General features: G+C 51.9%; 7 protein-coding genes across 7 annotated transcripts; 3 read left to right on the forward strand and 4 right to left on the reverse strand.

Annotated features, from left to right (window-relative positions):
* Positions 1-520: 520 nt before the first annotated feature.
* Positions 521-3,134, reverse strand: NCS54_00160700 (Hypothetical protein; the record flags this gene model as incomplete). The annotated part of the gene is made up of 2 exons (XM_053147230.1): positions 521-2,572; positions 2,625-3,134. 2 exons carry the CDS (start codon positions 3,132-3,134, stop codon positions 521-523), a joined length of 2,562 nt encoding a protein of 853 aa, XP_053003205.1.
* An 853-nt stretch (positions 3,135-3,987) lies between these two features.
* Positions 3,988-4,494, reverse strand: NCS54_00160800 (Hypothetical protein; the record flags this gene model as incomplete). The annotated part of the gene is made up of 1 exon (XM_053147231.1): positions 3,988-4,494. The coding sequence occupies one exon, from the start codon at positions 4,492-4,494 to the stop codon at positions 3,988-3,990; it is 507 nt and encodes a 168-aa protein (XP_053003206.1).
* Positions 4,495-5,149: 655 nt separating this feature from the next.
* On the reverse strand, positions 5,150-6,385 carry NCS54_00160900 (Hypothetical protein; the record flags this gene model as incomplete). Its single annotated transcript, XM_053147232.1, has 4 exons — positions 5,150-5,905; positions 5,964-6,093; positions 6,204-6,268; positions 6,323-6,385. 4 exons carry the CDS (start codon positions 6,383-6,385, stop codon positions 5,150-5,152), a joined length of 1,014 nt encoding a protein of 337 aa, XP_053003207.1.
* Positions 6,386-8,401: 2,016 nt separating this feature from the next.
* Positions 8,402-9,297, forward strand: NCS54_00161000 (Hypothetical protein; the record flags this gene model as incomplete). The annotated part of the gene is made up of 3 exons (XM_053147233.1): positions 8,402-8,439; positions 8,487-8,742; positions 8,803-9,297. The coding sequence occupies 3 exons, from the start codon at positions 8,402-8,404 to the stop codon at positions 9,295-9,297; spliced, it is 789 nt and encodes a 262-aa protein (XP_053003208.1).
* Positions 9,298-9,731: 434 nt separating this feature from the next.
* Positions 9,732-10,879, forward strand: NCS54_00161100 (Hypothetical protein; the record flags this gene model as incomplete). The annotated part of the gene is made up of 2 exons (XM_053147234.1): positions 9,732-9,921; positions 9,987-10,879. The coding sequence occupies 2 exons, from the start codon at positions 9,732-9,734 to the stop codon at positions 10,877-10,879; spliced, it is 1,083 nt and encodes a 360-aa protein (XP_053003209.1).
* A 3,320-nt stretch (positions 10,880-14,199) lies between these two features.
* NCS54_00161200 (Hypothetical protein) lies at positions 14,200-15,256 on the forward strand (the record flags this gene model as incomplete). Its single annotated transcript, XM_053147235.1, has 2 exons — positions 14,200-14,532; positions 14,603-15,256. Exons 1-2 carry the CDS (start codon positions 14,212-14,214, stop codon positions 15,254-15,256), a joined length of 975 nt encoding a protein of 324 aa, XP_053003210.1. The 5' UTR covers positions 14,200-14,211.
* A 436-nt stretch (positions 15,257-15,692) lies between these two features.
* On the reverse strand, positions 15,693-16,295 carry NCS54_00161300 (Hypothetical protein; the record flags this gene model as incomplete). Its single annotated transcript, XM_053147236.1, has 1 exon — positions 15,693-16,295. One exon carries the CDS (start codon positions 16,293-16,295, stop codon positions 15,693-15,695), a length of 603 nt encoding a protein of 200 aa, XP_053003211.1.
* Between the last annotated feature and the right edge of the window lie 982 nt (positions 16,296-17,277).

Consider the following 17,277-nt stretch of genomic DNA (forward strand, 5'->3'; position numbering starts at 1 on the left):
GTGTAGTGTTGTAAAGTTTGTGAACAGCGGGACATGTTGGTGTCATGAGTGTTTGGACTTGATAGTGAGGCTACCACCGAATAGTACCAATTTCGAGTTCATATCTTGTCAACCATCTCATGGTGATGTGAATGAATTCATAAACTTGAAATCTCTTGGTTGGTTCTTCTTGTCTCTATGCTGTCCCAAGATTGCATCGTGTACCCCTATCTCGAGACCCAGCAACTTTGATACCTTTCCGTCCCGCACCAGACACTAACCATTTTTTATCCATTTCTGTTGTTCTCAGGAAGTTATAGTATTACTTGATTATTCTGAAAGCGGCGTACTCTTTCTTGAACAAAGAAGCAGTGTTATAGACCAATTCTCCTGAATCTAGTCTCCAACCAAGTTTAACTTCACTAGGGGGGAGCACAATTAGATCAGGCATATTCTTCGACACGCTATGTTTAACTCAATCGCAGTCAATTTCGTGAGTCATGATCCCATAGAACAGGTAGCTATCGCATTAGACCAAGCATTAGTAGTGCAGCCCCAAATACTGCGTGGTGATGACAGTCGCCTCTACCGCCCCCTTTACTCCGATGCGCACAATCTCGCCCGGGACAAGATCCACCAAGTTGTCGGCAAACCGGACTCCATCATCCTCGCACTCCAGTGCAAGTCCCTTGACTGGCACCTCGGCACTTACCTCTACAGCGCTGGCTCCGTCAACGAGCTCAACCCGGAGGTTCTTGGGCTTCTGAAGCGGCGAATACTTGTGTGGCTCTGGCCAGTTCACATAGCGTGCGATTTGCTTGCCATCCTGGTAGAGGTATGAAGCCACAACAGTACGGGCTTCGAGGCCAGCGTTCGGTGTTTCAACTGGCACCTCCAGAGTTGCAATCTCGGTTGAGCGGTTGCTCGGGAGTATAAAGGATGGAGACACAGTCTTGGAGTAAGTTTCCTTTCCAGTCTCGATATCCCAAGCCTTGACGACGCAGTCTGCCGTCACATCTTCAAGCTCGAGGTTGCTGCCCCAGATCTCAACTTGGATCTTGGTATCAATATCCACCCGCGTGTGCTTGCTCCTGGGGTGTTGATGCTCAGTACGCGTCATGCCGATCGTCACTGGGGCCATCTCGCGCTTGATGGTGTAGTACGCGTGCTTTGGTCGCAGGTAATAGTCACAAATGCTCCAAGATGTAACAGGCCAGCAGTCATTGATTTGCCAGACCAGGGCGCCGCTGCAATACTCTTTGTTGGGACCCTGCCACTGGCGTTTCCAGAGTCGATATGCCGATGCGAGACACTCGGCTTGCATCAGCTGAGTGCAGTAGACGTAGTATTCAAGCGGCTCCTGGGTGTAGCGGAAGTTCTCAGCCAGGTAAATGACTAGGCGGCGGATTTGGCCGTCGGCCTTGTTGTGAAAGTCAATAGTGGACGAGCTGTAGAATCTCTCAGGGTCTTCTTTGCCCTTGGGCAGGTAAGAATCGATGGTCTTGATGTTTGGGAAAGCTTCCATGCCAAACTCGGACACAAATCGACCAACGAGCTTGTCGAAATCCTGATATCTTCTCTGAGCGCCGTGCCAGATATTCCATTGGTGGATATCTCCAACGGTAGGATCAGTAGTGTCATGTCCACCATACGGGCTACCAAAGTGATAGATGGAGCCAGGGTTAACCTCGCTGCAGGCCTCTGGGAGAATCTTTTCGTAGATATAACGAGCCGGGAAGTCGGTCTTCAGCCAGCTCTCGGGATCCTTGTCTTCGGGGTTGTATGTGAGCTTTTCTGACTCTGCAATTTGATAATCCTCGTTGTTGCCAGCCCAAATGACAATGGAAGGGTGATGGCGCAGCCGCTTGATGTTCTCTCGGGCTTCACGGTCAATCGACTTGCGCAGCTCAGACCAGCAGGGATAGTTTCCGCATCCAAACAGAAAGTCCTGCCAGACGAGAATGCCGGCTTCGTCACATGCATCATAAAAGAAGTCTGACTCGAAGATGCCTCCGCCCCAGACGCGGATCATGAACTGGTTGCTCTCTGCCACAAGGTTGACCCAGTCATAGTATCTCTTCTTGGAAATGCGAGGGAGGAAGTTGTCAGCAGGGATCCAGTTGCTTCCACCGCAAAAGATGGGAATGTTGTTGACTTGGAAGAAGAAGCTGGTGCCAGACTGCCCTTCGAGTTCGTGTTGGACGAGCTCAACTTTGCGAAGACCGATTTTCTTGGTGGTAGTGTCAATCTCGTTCTCGTTTTCAAGCAGCGTAGCCTGGATAGTGTATAGGGGCTGCTTTCCGTATCTGATGGGATACCAGAGGGCAGGATCTTGAATGTGGAATGTCGTCGACACCTTCTTGTCCTGAACATCGGTGGTTGTTGATGCAACCTCCTTTCCATCGAGGGTTACAACAAATTGAGCCTGCGATGCCTTCCCCTCGACTTCCGCATGGACAACAACTGTGGCAGTCTTGAGCGACTCCTCAACTTCTACCTGAGCGTGCAGGTCGTAGATACGAGATTCGTAAACTTCCAGATTAATGGGCTTCCATGGACCACAAGTGAGCAAGGCAGGGCCCCAATCCCAGCCCTAGTATCTTATGTTAGGGAATGAGAGGCATTGTGAGCTGTTTGCAACTTACCCAGTGGTATTGCGCTTTTCGAACAGGCAATCTCGAAAAGTCGCCATTCCAGCACCGGTACTTGTGCTCCGGATGTTCATCCACCAAGTCCCAGCCTTTTAGGTAGGCGCTGTCAAACGTGATAACAAGCTCGTTCTCGCCATCAGTCTTGAGGGTCTCGGTGACATCTACACGATCCGAAGTAAACATATTGTCCGTCTTCAGGATTTTGGTGCCGTTCAGCTTCACGGTAGCGAAAGTGTCGAGGCCGTCAAAGGCCAGAACTGCCTTTGCGCCATCAGCGACTTTGGGGCTGGCAAAGGTGGTCCTATAGACCCAGTCGGTCTCGCCAATCCACTGGACCTCATTCTCATTCTTGCCGATAAAAGGGTCAGGAACCTTGCCGTGGTGCAGGAGGTCTAGATGAACGTTTGTCGGGAACTGGGCGACGGATAAATAAGAGGCATCATCGTCTTTCGCCTGCTTGAACTGCCAGTTCTGGTCAATTGGGGCAACTGTGCGGGGACCCATGATGCAGGAGCGATTGTATCACGGAGGATGATGGGATACGTAGGAGGTGAAAAGTAAAGAAATAAAGGTGAACGGACGAAGAGTCGAGGTGAGCTATTAAAGGCTCAAGTTAGAATGCGATGGTCCAACTTGTGATCCGATGATTGATGCCTCTTGCGTTTTAGCCGATGTGCGACGAAGGAAGGAAGGATGAGGGGTTGTTGCTGGAGACGAGCCGTGACGGACAATCCTCGTAAGACATCAACTAAAAAGACATCCAATGAATCCCCTCAGTGGCTGGTACAACCTGTCAATGGGCCTCTTGGCTGGCCGACATTCCTCATCTCAATCGCTTGCTACAGCTGGAATCCTTGCCCTCGATGATGCATATATGGAGCTCTCCCGCATCGCCGCGCCGTGTATCCGACGTCCCGTCAAGCCCAGGAAGCTCCATAAACTCTGCCCACTGCGGTTAGTGATTCCACTAGGCCTTGACCATGTGCCTGGGCGTATGCAATCGAGCGGCTAAATAGAGTTGAAATATGCATTATGCACTCCAATTCAGACTGCAACTGGTATTTATTCACGTCACGAGCCGTTTCAGTTGCACCGCCTGAACTCTGAAGAAATGAAATGAATAGGTATCCGCCAAACAACCAAACCACATCTCTCAGATCAATGATGGCTTAGTAGAAACAAGCCAGGTTTAAACTTGAAAAGTCCTTCAAAATTTATTCGTTGTGTTTTGTTATACATATTGCTACTTAGTACCATACCTACCAAGCAGCTTCGCGTCTTCGAGTGTGGGCATCCAGAGATCTTTGTAAACTGTATGCCTACTTGGGGCAGTCCATCCATAACTTTGTCAATCTGATCAGACAAGTTCAGCATCCCAAGGCTGCTTTACCTCGACATGGACATCGTGTATACCACACTCCACAATAACAGCGCGACATGCCATAACAACCGCATATGCATGCACCCAAGATGTCGAATCCTTCCTGACCGTGATCATGAGCGTAACAGGCTGCTCAAACACCTCTCTAGTCCAGTAAGCTCTGTCGTATCCGATACGGAGCAATTCGAGGGCCGTCCAGTCGATGCCTCTGAGTATTGCGCTAATGTTCTGTCGGAGAGTGCTGGTAAAGTCGATCCATAGATCAATCATTGGGTGATCTCTTCCGACGAGCCCGATTGACTTGCCAAGGGTTGATTCTCTATCGTGTTTGCGTACCCAAGGAGTTGTGCTGGACCGGGCGACGAGCCTTGGCCGAGAAAGCAGGCCGTAGTAGTACCCCCTCTGTTCCTCCGGGCTTGGGGGGACTGGTGGCGTCGTTGTTGTTGTAGTAATTGTCATTATCGTCACTTCTGTTGTGTTCATTGTTGGAGATGGTAGGAGTTGAAAGAATTAACTGGGTGAAGTGTGTGTTCAGGAATTTGTTGAAGTGATCTGGGTTAACTAATGGGCTTCCTTTTCAAGTGTTGTTTGTTGAGAGAGAAATGGGGGCATCTCGGTCACCAGATATTGACTGTTATATGCTCGTCAGCGTTTAAGTTTTCAACAGAGGCTGTGCCATAAACTCGGCCAGGCATACAGAGTAGAAATGAGTCAACGGCATGGCTTCAAAGAAGCACAACAAGGTTCGACAGAGAAGTTTGACCTCGCCGTGCCTGGAACCCACGCAAACACCAGGCCTCCCTTGCAACATCAGGATACCTTTCAAACCAGCCGCAGGCCCAGAAACCTCATGATTTCAACATGATTATCGTAGCTACCTATGTACCGAATTAGACCCCCCGAGTACCTCATCGACAACCAGGCCGATGAAGCCTCGGATCAACCTTGAACTCAAACACCCTTGGCAGAAAAGCTGCTTGCTCGGTCTATGCCCGACGCCAAACGAACGAATGCTTTGACACACAAGAAGAAACAATATTCCCAAACACTGCCGGCCTAATCATGCAACCCCGTTTCAAAAGTGACGTATCCATGAACCCATGAGCTCCGAGCAGGAAAAGAAGAAGAAACCCATTCATCAACAGCAGCCGCCGCCTCTACGCCGGTTGCTCAGCGTAAACACCTCCTCCCACTCCCTCAGGCCCCAGTTCTGCGTCCGGCTCTTACCCTTGCGTCTCCTCCTGAGCCCACTAAGACCATCGTCCACTGTGGCTCCCGTCATGGAGCTCTTAATGCTGCCTCCGTCGCTGGCAGTATTCCAGCCGCCGCTGTCGCCGTATTGGATCCCGCTGGCTGGGTCGTCGGGGTCGATCTCTCCAAGTTCGATCTTTGTCAGGATCATCCTTGCCAATCTGCCAAAGATCTCGTCGACGCCCTCGCCGTTGAAGGCGCTCGCTTCCGTCACCACTGATATCCCTGCCGTGCTGGCCCATCGGCTAGCCTCAGCCCGCGTAACCTCCCTGCCCTCGGGGGCGACAGTAGCTCTTTGCTGAGTGCCGGCGCTGATGGATGCACCACGATCTCTACCCGTAGCTGTGCTCGTATAGGAGCTCCCACCAGCGCCGGGGGTTATGGTCGAGTTCGAGGTGAAGCTTGTCGGTGTAGGTGGCGGGAGACTAGTATCGATAAGCGGATCGGTGAGATCGAGCTTGTTTCCCACAAGCAGGACGCTGAGGTTCGGGGACGCGAGGGCTCGGGCATCGTTGATAAAGGGTTGTAGGCCGCGGAACGAAGCATGCGAGGTTAAGTCGTAGACGAGGATAGCGCCCGCGGCGCCTCGATAGTATGAGCGAGAAACGGATCGGAATCGTTCGGTGCCGGCGGTATCCCAAAGCTAATATCCAGTCAGACTTTTGTGTCGAGTTGTGTAATCGTGGTTGCGGTGAGCGCACCTGGAGCTTGATTCGTTTTCGCCGCGATCCGGTACCAACTTTGATGATCTTGGTCGCAAACTCGACACCGATAGTTTGCGACGATAGGACCCTCCACTCATTCTTGACGAAGCGATGTAATAAACATGATCTGTAAATCCGCGCAACTGATCAGCCAAAGTTTCGCACACACAGCATGCCGTCGGTCACCATATCTGCGATGGCTGCTTCGTTCACCGGTTATCTTTGAGGATGACGCACTTTCCCGTTCCACTGGGCCCAAGCAATATGATCTTGGCCAAATAATCATACATGCTCCCCAGTTCCTTTAATCACAGTCAGCCGTGCCGCATACTTTGTCTACTCTCCGGCTCGCCTACCTGCTCCCGGGCGGTCCCCGAGCTTTCCTCGCTCGCGCCGGAGTGCCGGCGAGGCCTGGTCATTGCGGCGGCGCTGCGCTGGGCGGATGACGAGATGGCGGATAGGTTTCAGGCGGTCGAACGATGTCGCATGTAGTCTCGGCCCGGTCGCGGGGGGAGGAACGAGTTGGTCGCGGTAGAGCAGAGTCGATTAAGGATTAATAGGTAGTTGGTTTAGCGGTTAGATGTAGGAGGCGAAGATCGGGACAGGCGGCCTCGTCTTTTTTGGTGTGTGGTTGTCGAATCCAAAGACCCGACGACAATGCGAACCCTGGAAAATCCATGGATGTTGACCGTCGTTGGCGGCCTGCCCGGTGAACAGGGGGTGGGTCGCCTACAGCAAGCCCCTGTAGATAGCGTCATTGCTCGCTTCAGCGCAGGTGACGCTGGAGTGGGGAGATTCGAGATAACACCACAATACGCGTATCGTCATTACCGAGTTCCGAATATCTTGAGCTTCACCGAGAAGGTGAACCAACTGCTATCATCACTTACACGAAACTCAAAATGCATTTCCGAGGCGCAGTTGGGAGTTGTCATGCAGGAACCGGATTGACAATTTGGCTTTTGTTGAAGGTTTTTGATGGAAAGCTTGACTCTACTTGGCCCGAATTCATGGAAAGTCTTGCCGTTTCTATAAAGTTCATTATCCCGTCTCTATACACATCATTTCCTCAGCAGGTGGCACTTGTCGGTGCTACATCCTCCATGATGGATGCCCTGAAGAAGCAGGAGAGCTCCAAGCGCTCCAAGCAACGACCCAGCGTCTTTCAGCTTCCATTATGGGAATGCGAGAAGATAGGAGCGTTGGCGAAGACTTAAAGATAGAAGAAAAGAGGAGAATATCAAATTAACATGAAAACGTTGAAGAAATTTATGATCCGATCTCAGGCAACGAGCTTGCTTTATATTGCAGATACAAGACGCTGCCTAATTATGGCAGATGGTGTCATCAACGGGCACAACAGAGAGGTGCACGTTGAGAAGACAGCTTGGAGACGTAGACTCAAGGAATTCACTTTCCTTCTATTACACCCCAACTCGTAATCCTGCTGGTAGAGCCTTGTTTGCGTACATTTACATCATTGTGATTCTGGGCGGGCTTCAGTGGTGAGTGGGTTGTGAACTGACTGGTGAATCTGGTGCAGACTTGCTCACCGTAAGTTCCGATACACCATTATGGTGAATTCGAAATATCGGTCAGCTACCTATCCAAAAATTCAAGCCTAGAGGCGTGCTGGGATTTCGGTTGTTCCCCAACCTTGCTCAGGGATGACGCTGTTCTCTTCTCCATACGACCTGCACACACCATGAGAAATTCAGCAGTGCAAAACCAAATGATGCTGCAGATAGAAGGAAACTTGCTAAATTATGTTTGTTCGATAATGAAATATTTTTAGTTTCATACGCTATTCGATCTGACTTGTAGCTCATGGGTGACCCTCTCACTTTTACCTTCCCTTCTTCAACAAAGCACTCAAGGGTAGGTACCTGTTTGCAAGAAAGAGGTCATTGCCATCTTACAGAGGTCACCAACTACCTGATATAAGGCATGGGTTCTATCTTCTTATTCTTTTAATGTCCCCTAGGGCGGTCATTGCCTATGATTATAAAACATTAATGTGGTTGCGAATCCGCTTGAGGGATGTCACTGGCGACTTACACCGGACGAGAGTCGTCCGGAACATGAACTTGCTCATGGCGGATGGCCGTGACGTCACCACAAACCATCGAGATATGGAATTTTGCACTTCTTCTACATCCCAAAAGAAATGGAAATTAAAAATAAAAACATTTAATATCATACAAATGTTATTTGGTATTCATCTTATCATTCTAAGTGCGATCAAATGTTGTTGCTTCTGAAAAGCCGCTTGCAGGGATGGCTCCAGATGCCGAGGCACGCTCGGCCAGCCACCCCCGGATTCCCCACGTTCTGCCCGGACTTGTCAAACCAACATTACATCCCTCGATCATCATCAACAAACAACCGTTCTTACTTTCACTCTCTCATAGCTGCAAATACTGAAATCACTTACCATGAAGATCCAAGGCCGCACATTCATCGTCTCCGGAGGGTAAGTACTCACATCAGTCCCTTCACATGTCGCTGACCCGCTTGCAGAGCATCCGGCCTCGGCCAGGCTTGTGTGGAGGAAATCTGCAAGAATGGCGGCAACGCAGCCATTTTCGACATGAACGAGGAGAGCGGAGAGGAATTGGAGAAGAAGCTCTCCTCATCGGCAAAGTTCTTTGTGTGTAACGTGCTCGAAACAGAGAGCATCGCAAGCGCCGTGCAAGGTGCCGTCAAGTGGGCCAAGGAAATGGGGAAGCCTCTGGGAGGCGTGATTCCTGCAGCTGGTGTTTCAACTCCTGCCACGGTAAAGATCTTCTTTTTTCAGGAACTGCGAACGTGGCTGATTAGACTGATCGTCGGTTAGATTCTCGATCGCAAGGGCAATGCCTTTAGCCTCGACGACTTCGACTTTGTGCTCAACGTGAACCTTCGAGGAACAATCGACCTGGTGCGCCAGACTCTGGAGCATATCGCAAAGGTGGAGCCTGAAGGATCCGACGAAGAGCGCGGCGTCGTCATCATGGTCGCATCCTCGGCGGCGTTTGACGGCCAGAAGGGCCAAGTTTCTTACTCTGCAAGCAAGGGCGCCGTAACGGCCATGACGCTGCCAATGGCTCGGGACCTGGCCCGCTACGGAGTCCGGGTCGTCACCATCGCGCCGAGTCTTTTCGAGAGCCGCATGACCAGCGTGATGCCCGAGAAGGTGAGGAAGAGTTTGGAGGGCGCAATGGAGTTTCCTAGGAGGGCGGGTCAACCGGCCGAGTTTGCGCAGCTGGCGCGGCAGGCCATTGAGAACGTCATGTTGAATGGCGTCGTGATACGGTTGGATGGTGCCATGAGGATGCCGAGTAAGATGTGAAAGTGTGTGTCTCTGTCTCTTGGATAAAAAGACGAAACCATTGAGTCTCTTACAATTGTTGGTTAGAAGTTTATGAGTGAGGGGAATATTGTATCAAACAGTTCCAAGTTGAGTCTACTGTGTGGTGAGCCTATCCTGCCGAAATACTATCCGGCCTCAAGTCGGCTATTCACCTCGGCTAGTGACTCGACGAATTGTCCCCTCATGAGATTGGTAATCAACCTGAAGACCTCGATACAAAAGAATGAGATGATTGTTGAATTTTGCACAAACCGAAGCCTCCATCTTTGTTCCCAAGATAGTATCCCGTTGAGTGACTCTCTACACAGTGCTTGCCGACTAACCACTGTGCCTGGATAACTCTTTATCCCAGACACCTCCTGCATCGGAGCAACCCCATCATCATCACCAACAAGATATTTCACTCACTCACAATGGCTCCGATTAAAGTGGCCATCCTGGACGACTACCAAGGTCTTGCAGACCCCTACTTTGAAAAGTTGGACTCGGCAAAGTACGACGTCGTCTCCATCAAGGACACGCTGCTGCCCTACAACCACCCGGACAATCCGCAGTCGGGCAAGGATGCGCTGGTTCAGAGGCTCCAGCCATTCGACGTGATCTGTATGCGGCCGTCCTCATCTTCCGTGCGCGCGTCCAAGAACAGGTGGCTGAACAAGATACTGTAGGCTGCATGCGAGAGCGCACGCCCTTCCCCGCCGAGCTGATCGCCCGCCTGCCAGCACTCAAGCTCCTGCTCTCAACGGGCCTGCGCAACCGATCCCTGGACCTGGCGGCGTTCAAAGAACGTGGGATCCCAGTTGCTGGCACGGTGGATAAACTCCGAACAGACACCAAGACGGTTGGGACCGACAGCACCACGCAGCACTGCGTCACCCTGATCCTTGCCCTCGCTCGAGGTGTCGCCCGGGATGACGCCGCCGTCAAGGACGGAGCCTGGCAGACGGGGTTCGCAACTGGGCTCTCGGGAAAGACGTTGGGCGTCGTCGGACTCGGCCGATTGGGGGCCAACGTCGCGAGGATCATGACGGTTGCGTTCGGCATGAAGGTTATTGCGTGGAGTACCAACCTCACTCAGGACGCGGCAGATGAGAAGGCCAGGGAGGCCGGACTTGCTGTGGAAAACCAGGACGGCGGCAAGACCTTCAAGGCAGTCAGTCGGGACGAGCTGTTTAGCAGCGCAGACGTGATCTCACTTCATGTCGTGCTCTCTGACAGGTCACGGGGCATGATAACCTCGCAGGACTTAGCCAAGATGAAGAGATCGTCATTTTTCGTCAACACATCGCGGGGCCCCCTCGTCGTGGAACGAGATCTGCTCGACCACCTCAAGGCAGGGAGAATCCGAGGCGCCGCGCTCGACGTCTTCGACCCCGAGCCTCTCCCGGCCGATAGCGAGTGGCGGAGCAAGACCTGGGGCCGTGACGGATCGAGCCTGGTGCTTCTGACACCTCACATGGGATACGTAGAGGAGGGGACGTTGGGGTCTTGGTATGAGCAGCAAGTTGAGAACATTGAGCGGTGGGCCGCCAAAGAGTCCTTGCAGAACGAGTTGGCATAAGTTGTCGGACAGCAGAAGGGAAAGGCTAGGATCCGGGGTTCTTCTTCTCGAAGAAAAAGAAAGCGTATGCACAGAAGGGCCAGGTTTCATCCGAACGATTTAAGGTAGGGAGGCAGAAGAAACCTGAACCAACAGCAAAGAAACTGGGCAGAGCCGCGTCTAATCCATGACCTAGAAGCCTGTCGTGATAGGCTCCATAGTCGAAACAAGAATCCCTCGATCCCACGCTCCCGCATTGTAGATCTCCACACCCGAGATGCAGGCTGAGGACGGGCCTACCCGCCCAACCTCGACCTCAGACTGGTCCAAGCTTTGTTCCTTTGCCCAGCTTTTGTGAGAGCTTTGTGGCCCGATATCCTCAGAGTGAATCCTTGGCCCCGATGCCGGCAGATGGCCCATCACGCTGTATATATCCCCATGACTGTCGATCATATCCCCCAAAGGAATTTCCTCAACTTCTATCAACTCGACACATCCTCGACAGAAGGGGGACCCCCCCTCACTCATTAGGCTGGAATGCGTATCTTTTACTTTCGACTGCTCGCAGAACGCTGTGCCCTCTCAACATGTTGATGCTGCATGCCGTCCACGCAAGCAAAGCCGCGTTTCAGGCGCCGACCTTAGATTCCTCGTTGGCCACAACCACGCCAGCCCCCGTATGCGAGATTCGCTTGGGACGATACGCCCAGGCTGAGTGGAAGAAATGGCTTTCTATCTCAAAGCCTTGTTTTTCATTGTCGGATAGAAAAATTGGTCTCTGCTGACTTGGTCACCTGTGAGGCCAGCGAATTGGATGGACCCAGAAGCGCCATGTTCCAGGACAGCTGCGGTCCAACCCTCAATCTATGCCCGTTTCTGCGCCATGTTGATTACAACTATCACTTGATTCCCCGCAGTAAGATACAAAACGGTCTCGCCTCAATAATCGGGCGTGCCGGTGACTGACTGCATATGCCAGCATAGAGACTATTGCTGATGAGGAGAGAACTATTGAGACCAGGTCATCATCACCCTTCACTTCAGCCCGCCTCGGGGTCCGGAGTAGAATCCCATCTGAGTTGACAGCACTGAGACATGCCGAATTCGATATGTCGGGTATGTGGCACCAGACGAAGCCACGAAATTTACTTTCTTTATTCCTTTATGCCGTGTCGTTGATATCCACGAGGAGACGAGAGTTAATCTGTACCTTGGCACAACTTTACTGTGCCGTGTGCGCGCGTGTAAGTCGGGCACGTCAATTGACAAGACAAGCCCCAGCAATGACGAAGACATAAAAAAACTCTTCAATAGAGACGGCGCAACAAAAACCAGGCTCGCTTACGCAAATATCACGGATATGTTGGTGATGCTATCCTTGTAGTCGCAGATGTTCACCGGGACCAGGTCGCTTCTCCTCCCTTTTCTTACTGCACGACACCGAATCTTTCTTCTCCCCGCTCCCGCGCTCGCGAAGATGGGGGATCCCTGCTATGCTCACGCGAGAGCACTCGGGATAGCTCTCGAGAAATCGTGACTTACAGGGGAAGGGGTTAGACGCTCTGCTACGTATGTGCCAGATCTGCGTTTTCGAGGGCGCTTGTTCGCAACAACAGCCCGTATCCCTGCCCTCGTCCCTTTTTTCCCCATCACCAAAGACAGACATACCACACCACACCCCCTCCCCTTCCCTCCACTTCCAATGGTAGTCTCCTCATCAACGATCTTGCACCAAGCAAGGGCCAAGGGGTGGTATCACGACGTTTGACGCAACTCAAACCTACCAGACACGCGCGCGCACATCCCAACCCCGACGCAAAAAACATTGTCTTTTTGATGGACAGATTGTGAAAAGAAACTTGGATCTTTGTGTCGAGTCCACATTGTTGCCGGACATGGATCCCATTTTCGGAAGCGGACTTTTCTAGGGTTTCCTTCGGGTTCCCTCTTTGTGCTCTCTTCCCTCCGGGTATTCCGTTTTACAAGTGCAGTAACCATGGGAGCTGAGATAACACGGAGCTCGTCGACAATGACGCAGTAATCTGCCCGAATCCGCGAGTCAAACAGCTCAAAAGCCTTTATCGTCATCAGCTGACTTGGTGGGAAGGGTCCCGCAACTCTCCATGACACCCATCTGCGTAAACACTCTCAATGATGAGCAAACCAGCTAACAGAAGCAAACTGCCACAGGAGACGAGATGATGGTGGGCAGTAGGGTAGCTCTGGGAGTGGTGCATCCGGGTCCCCTGTTGACACTCTTGGACTGAGACAAGACTAGCTTCCGGCCATAGCACGAATGGGCGGTAGGTAAGCCATTCATCTCATGCAAGCCCGGTTCGCCCATTTGATATGTGCCATCACTTTTCTCATGCACATGCGGGGACCGTCGATCGTTCGAACCGAGTAAAAAAAAACCTTCCGTTTTGCTAACGCGCACACCCCCCGGCTCCGAGACATTCCAACCGTCGGGGTCCGCAGCAGGGGGTTGAACGAGGAGCAACTGCATGCATTCTTTTGCCAGAGACCATGGCGTGGTCTCGATTCATCAAGCTCATATGCAAAGGCCGGGGGTGACAACAGGTCCCTCTCTCTCTCTCTCTCCACACATTGTCTGTCTCTCGCTTTCAAAAAGCAATCCATCCATGTCACGGGCTGGCGCTTTGCCACATGGGGGACCACAGTCTTGGATGAATATGCTTCGTCACGGGCTGAAGAGCCAAGAGGGCATAGTGTCCCTCTCCCGAGGGCGTGTCGGAGGACGCCTCTTTTAGCAGCAAGAAGAAAAAGTCAATCAGGGTCCCGTATCCCCAAACAGTGTCGAGAGGCATCCCCGAGCTGAATATGGGCCTCGCTTAACCGGCCTTGGATAAAGCATCGCGGGGTCTTCTCGGAGCACCTTCAGCTCAGTCGGGCACGCAGACTCCGGTAGAGCACAGCAATGGAGTCTTTTCAGAGAACACCCAGGAACCTTGTCAGATGCGGTCCTGCAAGAAAGACAGAGAGAGGGAAGGATTGGACTTGCAGCTCAGTCGTGACACCACTGTGGGAGGGAGTCAGGCTCGGGACCCATCGTGGTCGTGGCCGTGTCACTGCCCACCCCTCGACGGTGTATCGGGGACTAAGGGCCTCTTGGCTGACAGGTAGGTCCAAGGTTGTCCTGATGGAGGAATGATGGGCCCCATGAGCTGAGATTGTGTGGCTACCCTTTTGTTTTCCTCGAGATATATAATAACCTTCGAGGGCGCCATCATGACCACCTCCCTCGACAAGCTCATCAAGCAGCACTTCCTCACCCATCACTTCACTCCCAATAGACTCTACACAGCTCAGCAACCCCTCCTTCATCAGCCGCAATGGCCCGACTTGCATCTTTCCAGTCCAACTACTCCACGGAGCATGATGGCCCAGTTCAACCAGGCGAGCAGGGCCATATTATCCCTTCCACCACCAGAAACTCGGTCATCATCGTCCTAGGAGAGTTTTGCGGAACATTCATGTTTCTTCTACTCTCCTACATTGGAGCGCAGACTGCCATCGTCACCAACAACCCTTCAGACCCCAGTGCACCTCTGGAGCCCTTCAGTCTCATGTACATTGCCGCATCCTTTGGAACGGCACTCGCCATCAACGTCTGGATCTTTTACCGCGTTAGCGGTGGAATGTTTAACCCTGCTGTAAGTCAGGCCAGAAAAGAAGCAATTGTGCGGACCCGAAGACTTACATGCTAAACTTTGACTTTTTAAGGTGACTGTCGGTTTGCTGCTCGTCGGTGCTGTTAAGCCACTCAATGGCCTCCTGATCATCCCCACACAGCTCGTCGCCGCTATTGCAGCTGCGGCCGTTACGGATGGCCTGACCCCAGGCCCGCTTCTCGTTGCCAACGCACTCGGAAATGGCACCAGCAAGGCCCAGGGTGTCTTTATGGAGATGTTCCTCACTGCTCAGCTGGTGCTGACTGTGTACTTCCTGGCCGTTGAGAAGCACCGCAGCACCTACCTGGCCCCAATTGGCATTGGTATCTCTGTCTTCATCGCACACATCTGCGCCACCAACTGGACCGGCACCTCGATCAACCCTGCCCGTTCGTTTGGTCCTGCCGTCGTCACCAGTTTTGTCGGCTACCACTGGATCTACTGGGTTGGTCCCTTCATGGGTTCTCTCCTGGCCTTTGGATGTTACAAGACTTTCAAGTGGCTCGAGTACCAGACTGCCAACCCAGGCCAGGACGACGATGACCTCGAGAAGGCTCGTCACCACCGTCTCGGCTTCCACGGCCACGCCCATGAGAAGGCCGCCATGCCCCAGTCCCGGCTCGACACCATCCAGCCCAAGGACGCGAGCCCTCCCCAAAGGAACGACAGCATGATTGACGGCCAGATGAGCCCCGTCGCTCCCTAGGTGGCTGATAGGTGCCTGGATCACATGCTCAGCATCTCATGCAACCGTGCAAGAGATGGCGAGGATGCACAAGAGAGAGATTATGGAATCCGCGTAACGGTTAAACTGGTACAACTCAAAGGCTGGATCAATTTGTTGAACCAATGACCACCACCAAACTGCATTTGCACTTGCATTCGTCAGTGTCTGTGACACGACAACAACAACAACAACATCTCGGGGAATCGGGGAAGACCAGAGTGGAGGAAAATATTGGATAGCATCGGAGGTTCCGGAGCACATGAGGAAGGGTATGGGTCTACGATTGAAATGAAATCAATTAATTATTCGGTCAAAAGGAGAGGAGGAATACAGGAATTATTTTTTTCTTTGCAAAAAAAAAAAAAAAAAAAAAAAAAAAAGCACTTGCTTTTGCCACGAAAATGCCAATGATACCTTAGTTTCCGTGATTGTCCTTGGTGTCCGGGGAGCTCATCAAAGCCGCCGAAGCCTCTTTCTCGCGTACCTGGACCGAACGGATGCTACGCCGCACCATGGCAGCGAAGCCGGTCCACCAAACCCAAATTACCAAGCTCGCGTAGGACAAAAGAAAATAAACAAGACAGATACGGGCGAGTGCTGCGTCTGTCAAGGGAGGGTGTTGACGCAGGAAGCTGATGATGTCTCGGATGGGGCCTCCCTGGACAACCACGTCCATGTAGACTGCACGAGAGACGACGATGGTGACAGTGAGCCAGATCAGGTGGAGGATCTCTAGCGCCAGGGTCGATTCGTCGAAGAGGGTGTCGAACCATTGCACGTGTGAAGATAGATAGGGCGTGTAAGAAGCCGTCTTGAGAATGAGAACGGCTTCTAAAGTGAGGCCGGGCAAAATGATGATGAAGCAAGCCAACGGTACCGCCTTGGGGTCCTTGCCAGCTGGAGCAGAAAAGGCCCAATAAGCGATCGAGCCAAGCAAAAACCCAAACTGAACCGCCCACAAGCCAAAGGTGCAAGCCCGAAAGAGGCGCCCTCTTGTTGTCAACGTTGCCGTCGCCATGTTGTGCGATGTAAGTTTAGTTGTCAGATGTCGTCCAAAGCGGGGGAGCACTCTATCCTATATAAAAAAGAAAGTACGTTCCCTTTGGGAAAACCGATTTACTGGGTAATATGATGTAAACTCGACGTTGAAAAGGTGAAACACGCGACGATCAAAGCCCAATGTTGGATCTGCCTCTCCACATGGAATATCCCTGCCCGACTTTGAGATTTTTGCCAAGAATAGCAGGGTCTAGTAGTTTCAGATCCTACAACGGTCGAGATGTAAAAGTGCTATTAAATATACCATCGATTTTACGTCTGTCTCATAGAAATGCATAGAAATGCAAATTTGAGTAAAAGTGGGCTTCGAGATGATCATGAGCTCGACGGAATGTGCAACGATAGAGACAAAACCCGCTCGAGAAATAGTAGTAAACATGATAAGAATAGTTAAATACTGAAATGGGCCGATCAGACGGGAGCATCCGAATAGTCTCGCCTTATTCTCGTCCAACAGTTACCTTTGTTTCGAGTTTGCCTTTGAAACATGATACTGCGATCGACGTAGCATGGATCTATAAGCCAAGATCGCGAGGGCCAGAAATAGCAATTGTCGCCCGAGGGCACGAGGAGAACGAGCCACAAGCACGGCAGCTTTCACATTGGCTTTCCAGTCAAATAGTACCAGCTCAATTGTTGCAGTAGAATTTTCACCGATCAATCACGTTCAAGAAACAGCTGGAAACGAAGGCCATCTTGACAGCTGGAGCAACGTCCCGCAACAGGACAAGTCAGATGTCAAGATCAAAACCGAAAAGTCGGTCAAGGGGGTGTTACCAATCGCCCGGTAAATCAAAGGTGCCAGATCAATGCAGTGACGGAGTCCTCTCAGCTGCTGGTCATGACACAGCAGGTATCAGTCATGAGACAGGGCTGGTCGTCCCAGGGCTCTACAGGTGGAACAGGACACCTGAGCTTCGACGTACCATGATTGCATTTAC

Source organism: Fusarium falciforme, chromosome 1 (genome assembly GCF_026873545.1).
Source record: "Fusarium falciforme chromosome 1, complete sequence".
Lineage (NCBI taxonomy): Eukaryota > Fungi > Ascomycota > Sordariomycetes > Hypocreales > Nectriaceae > Fusarium > Fusarium falciforme.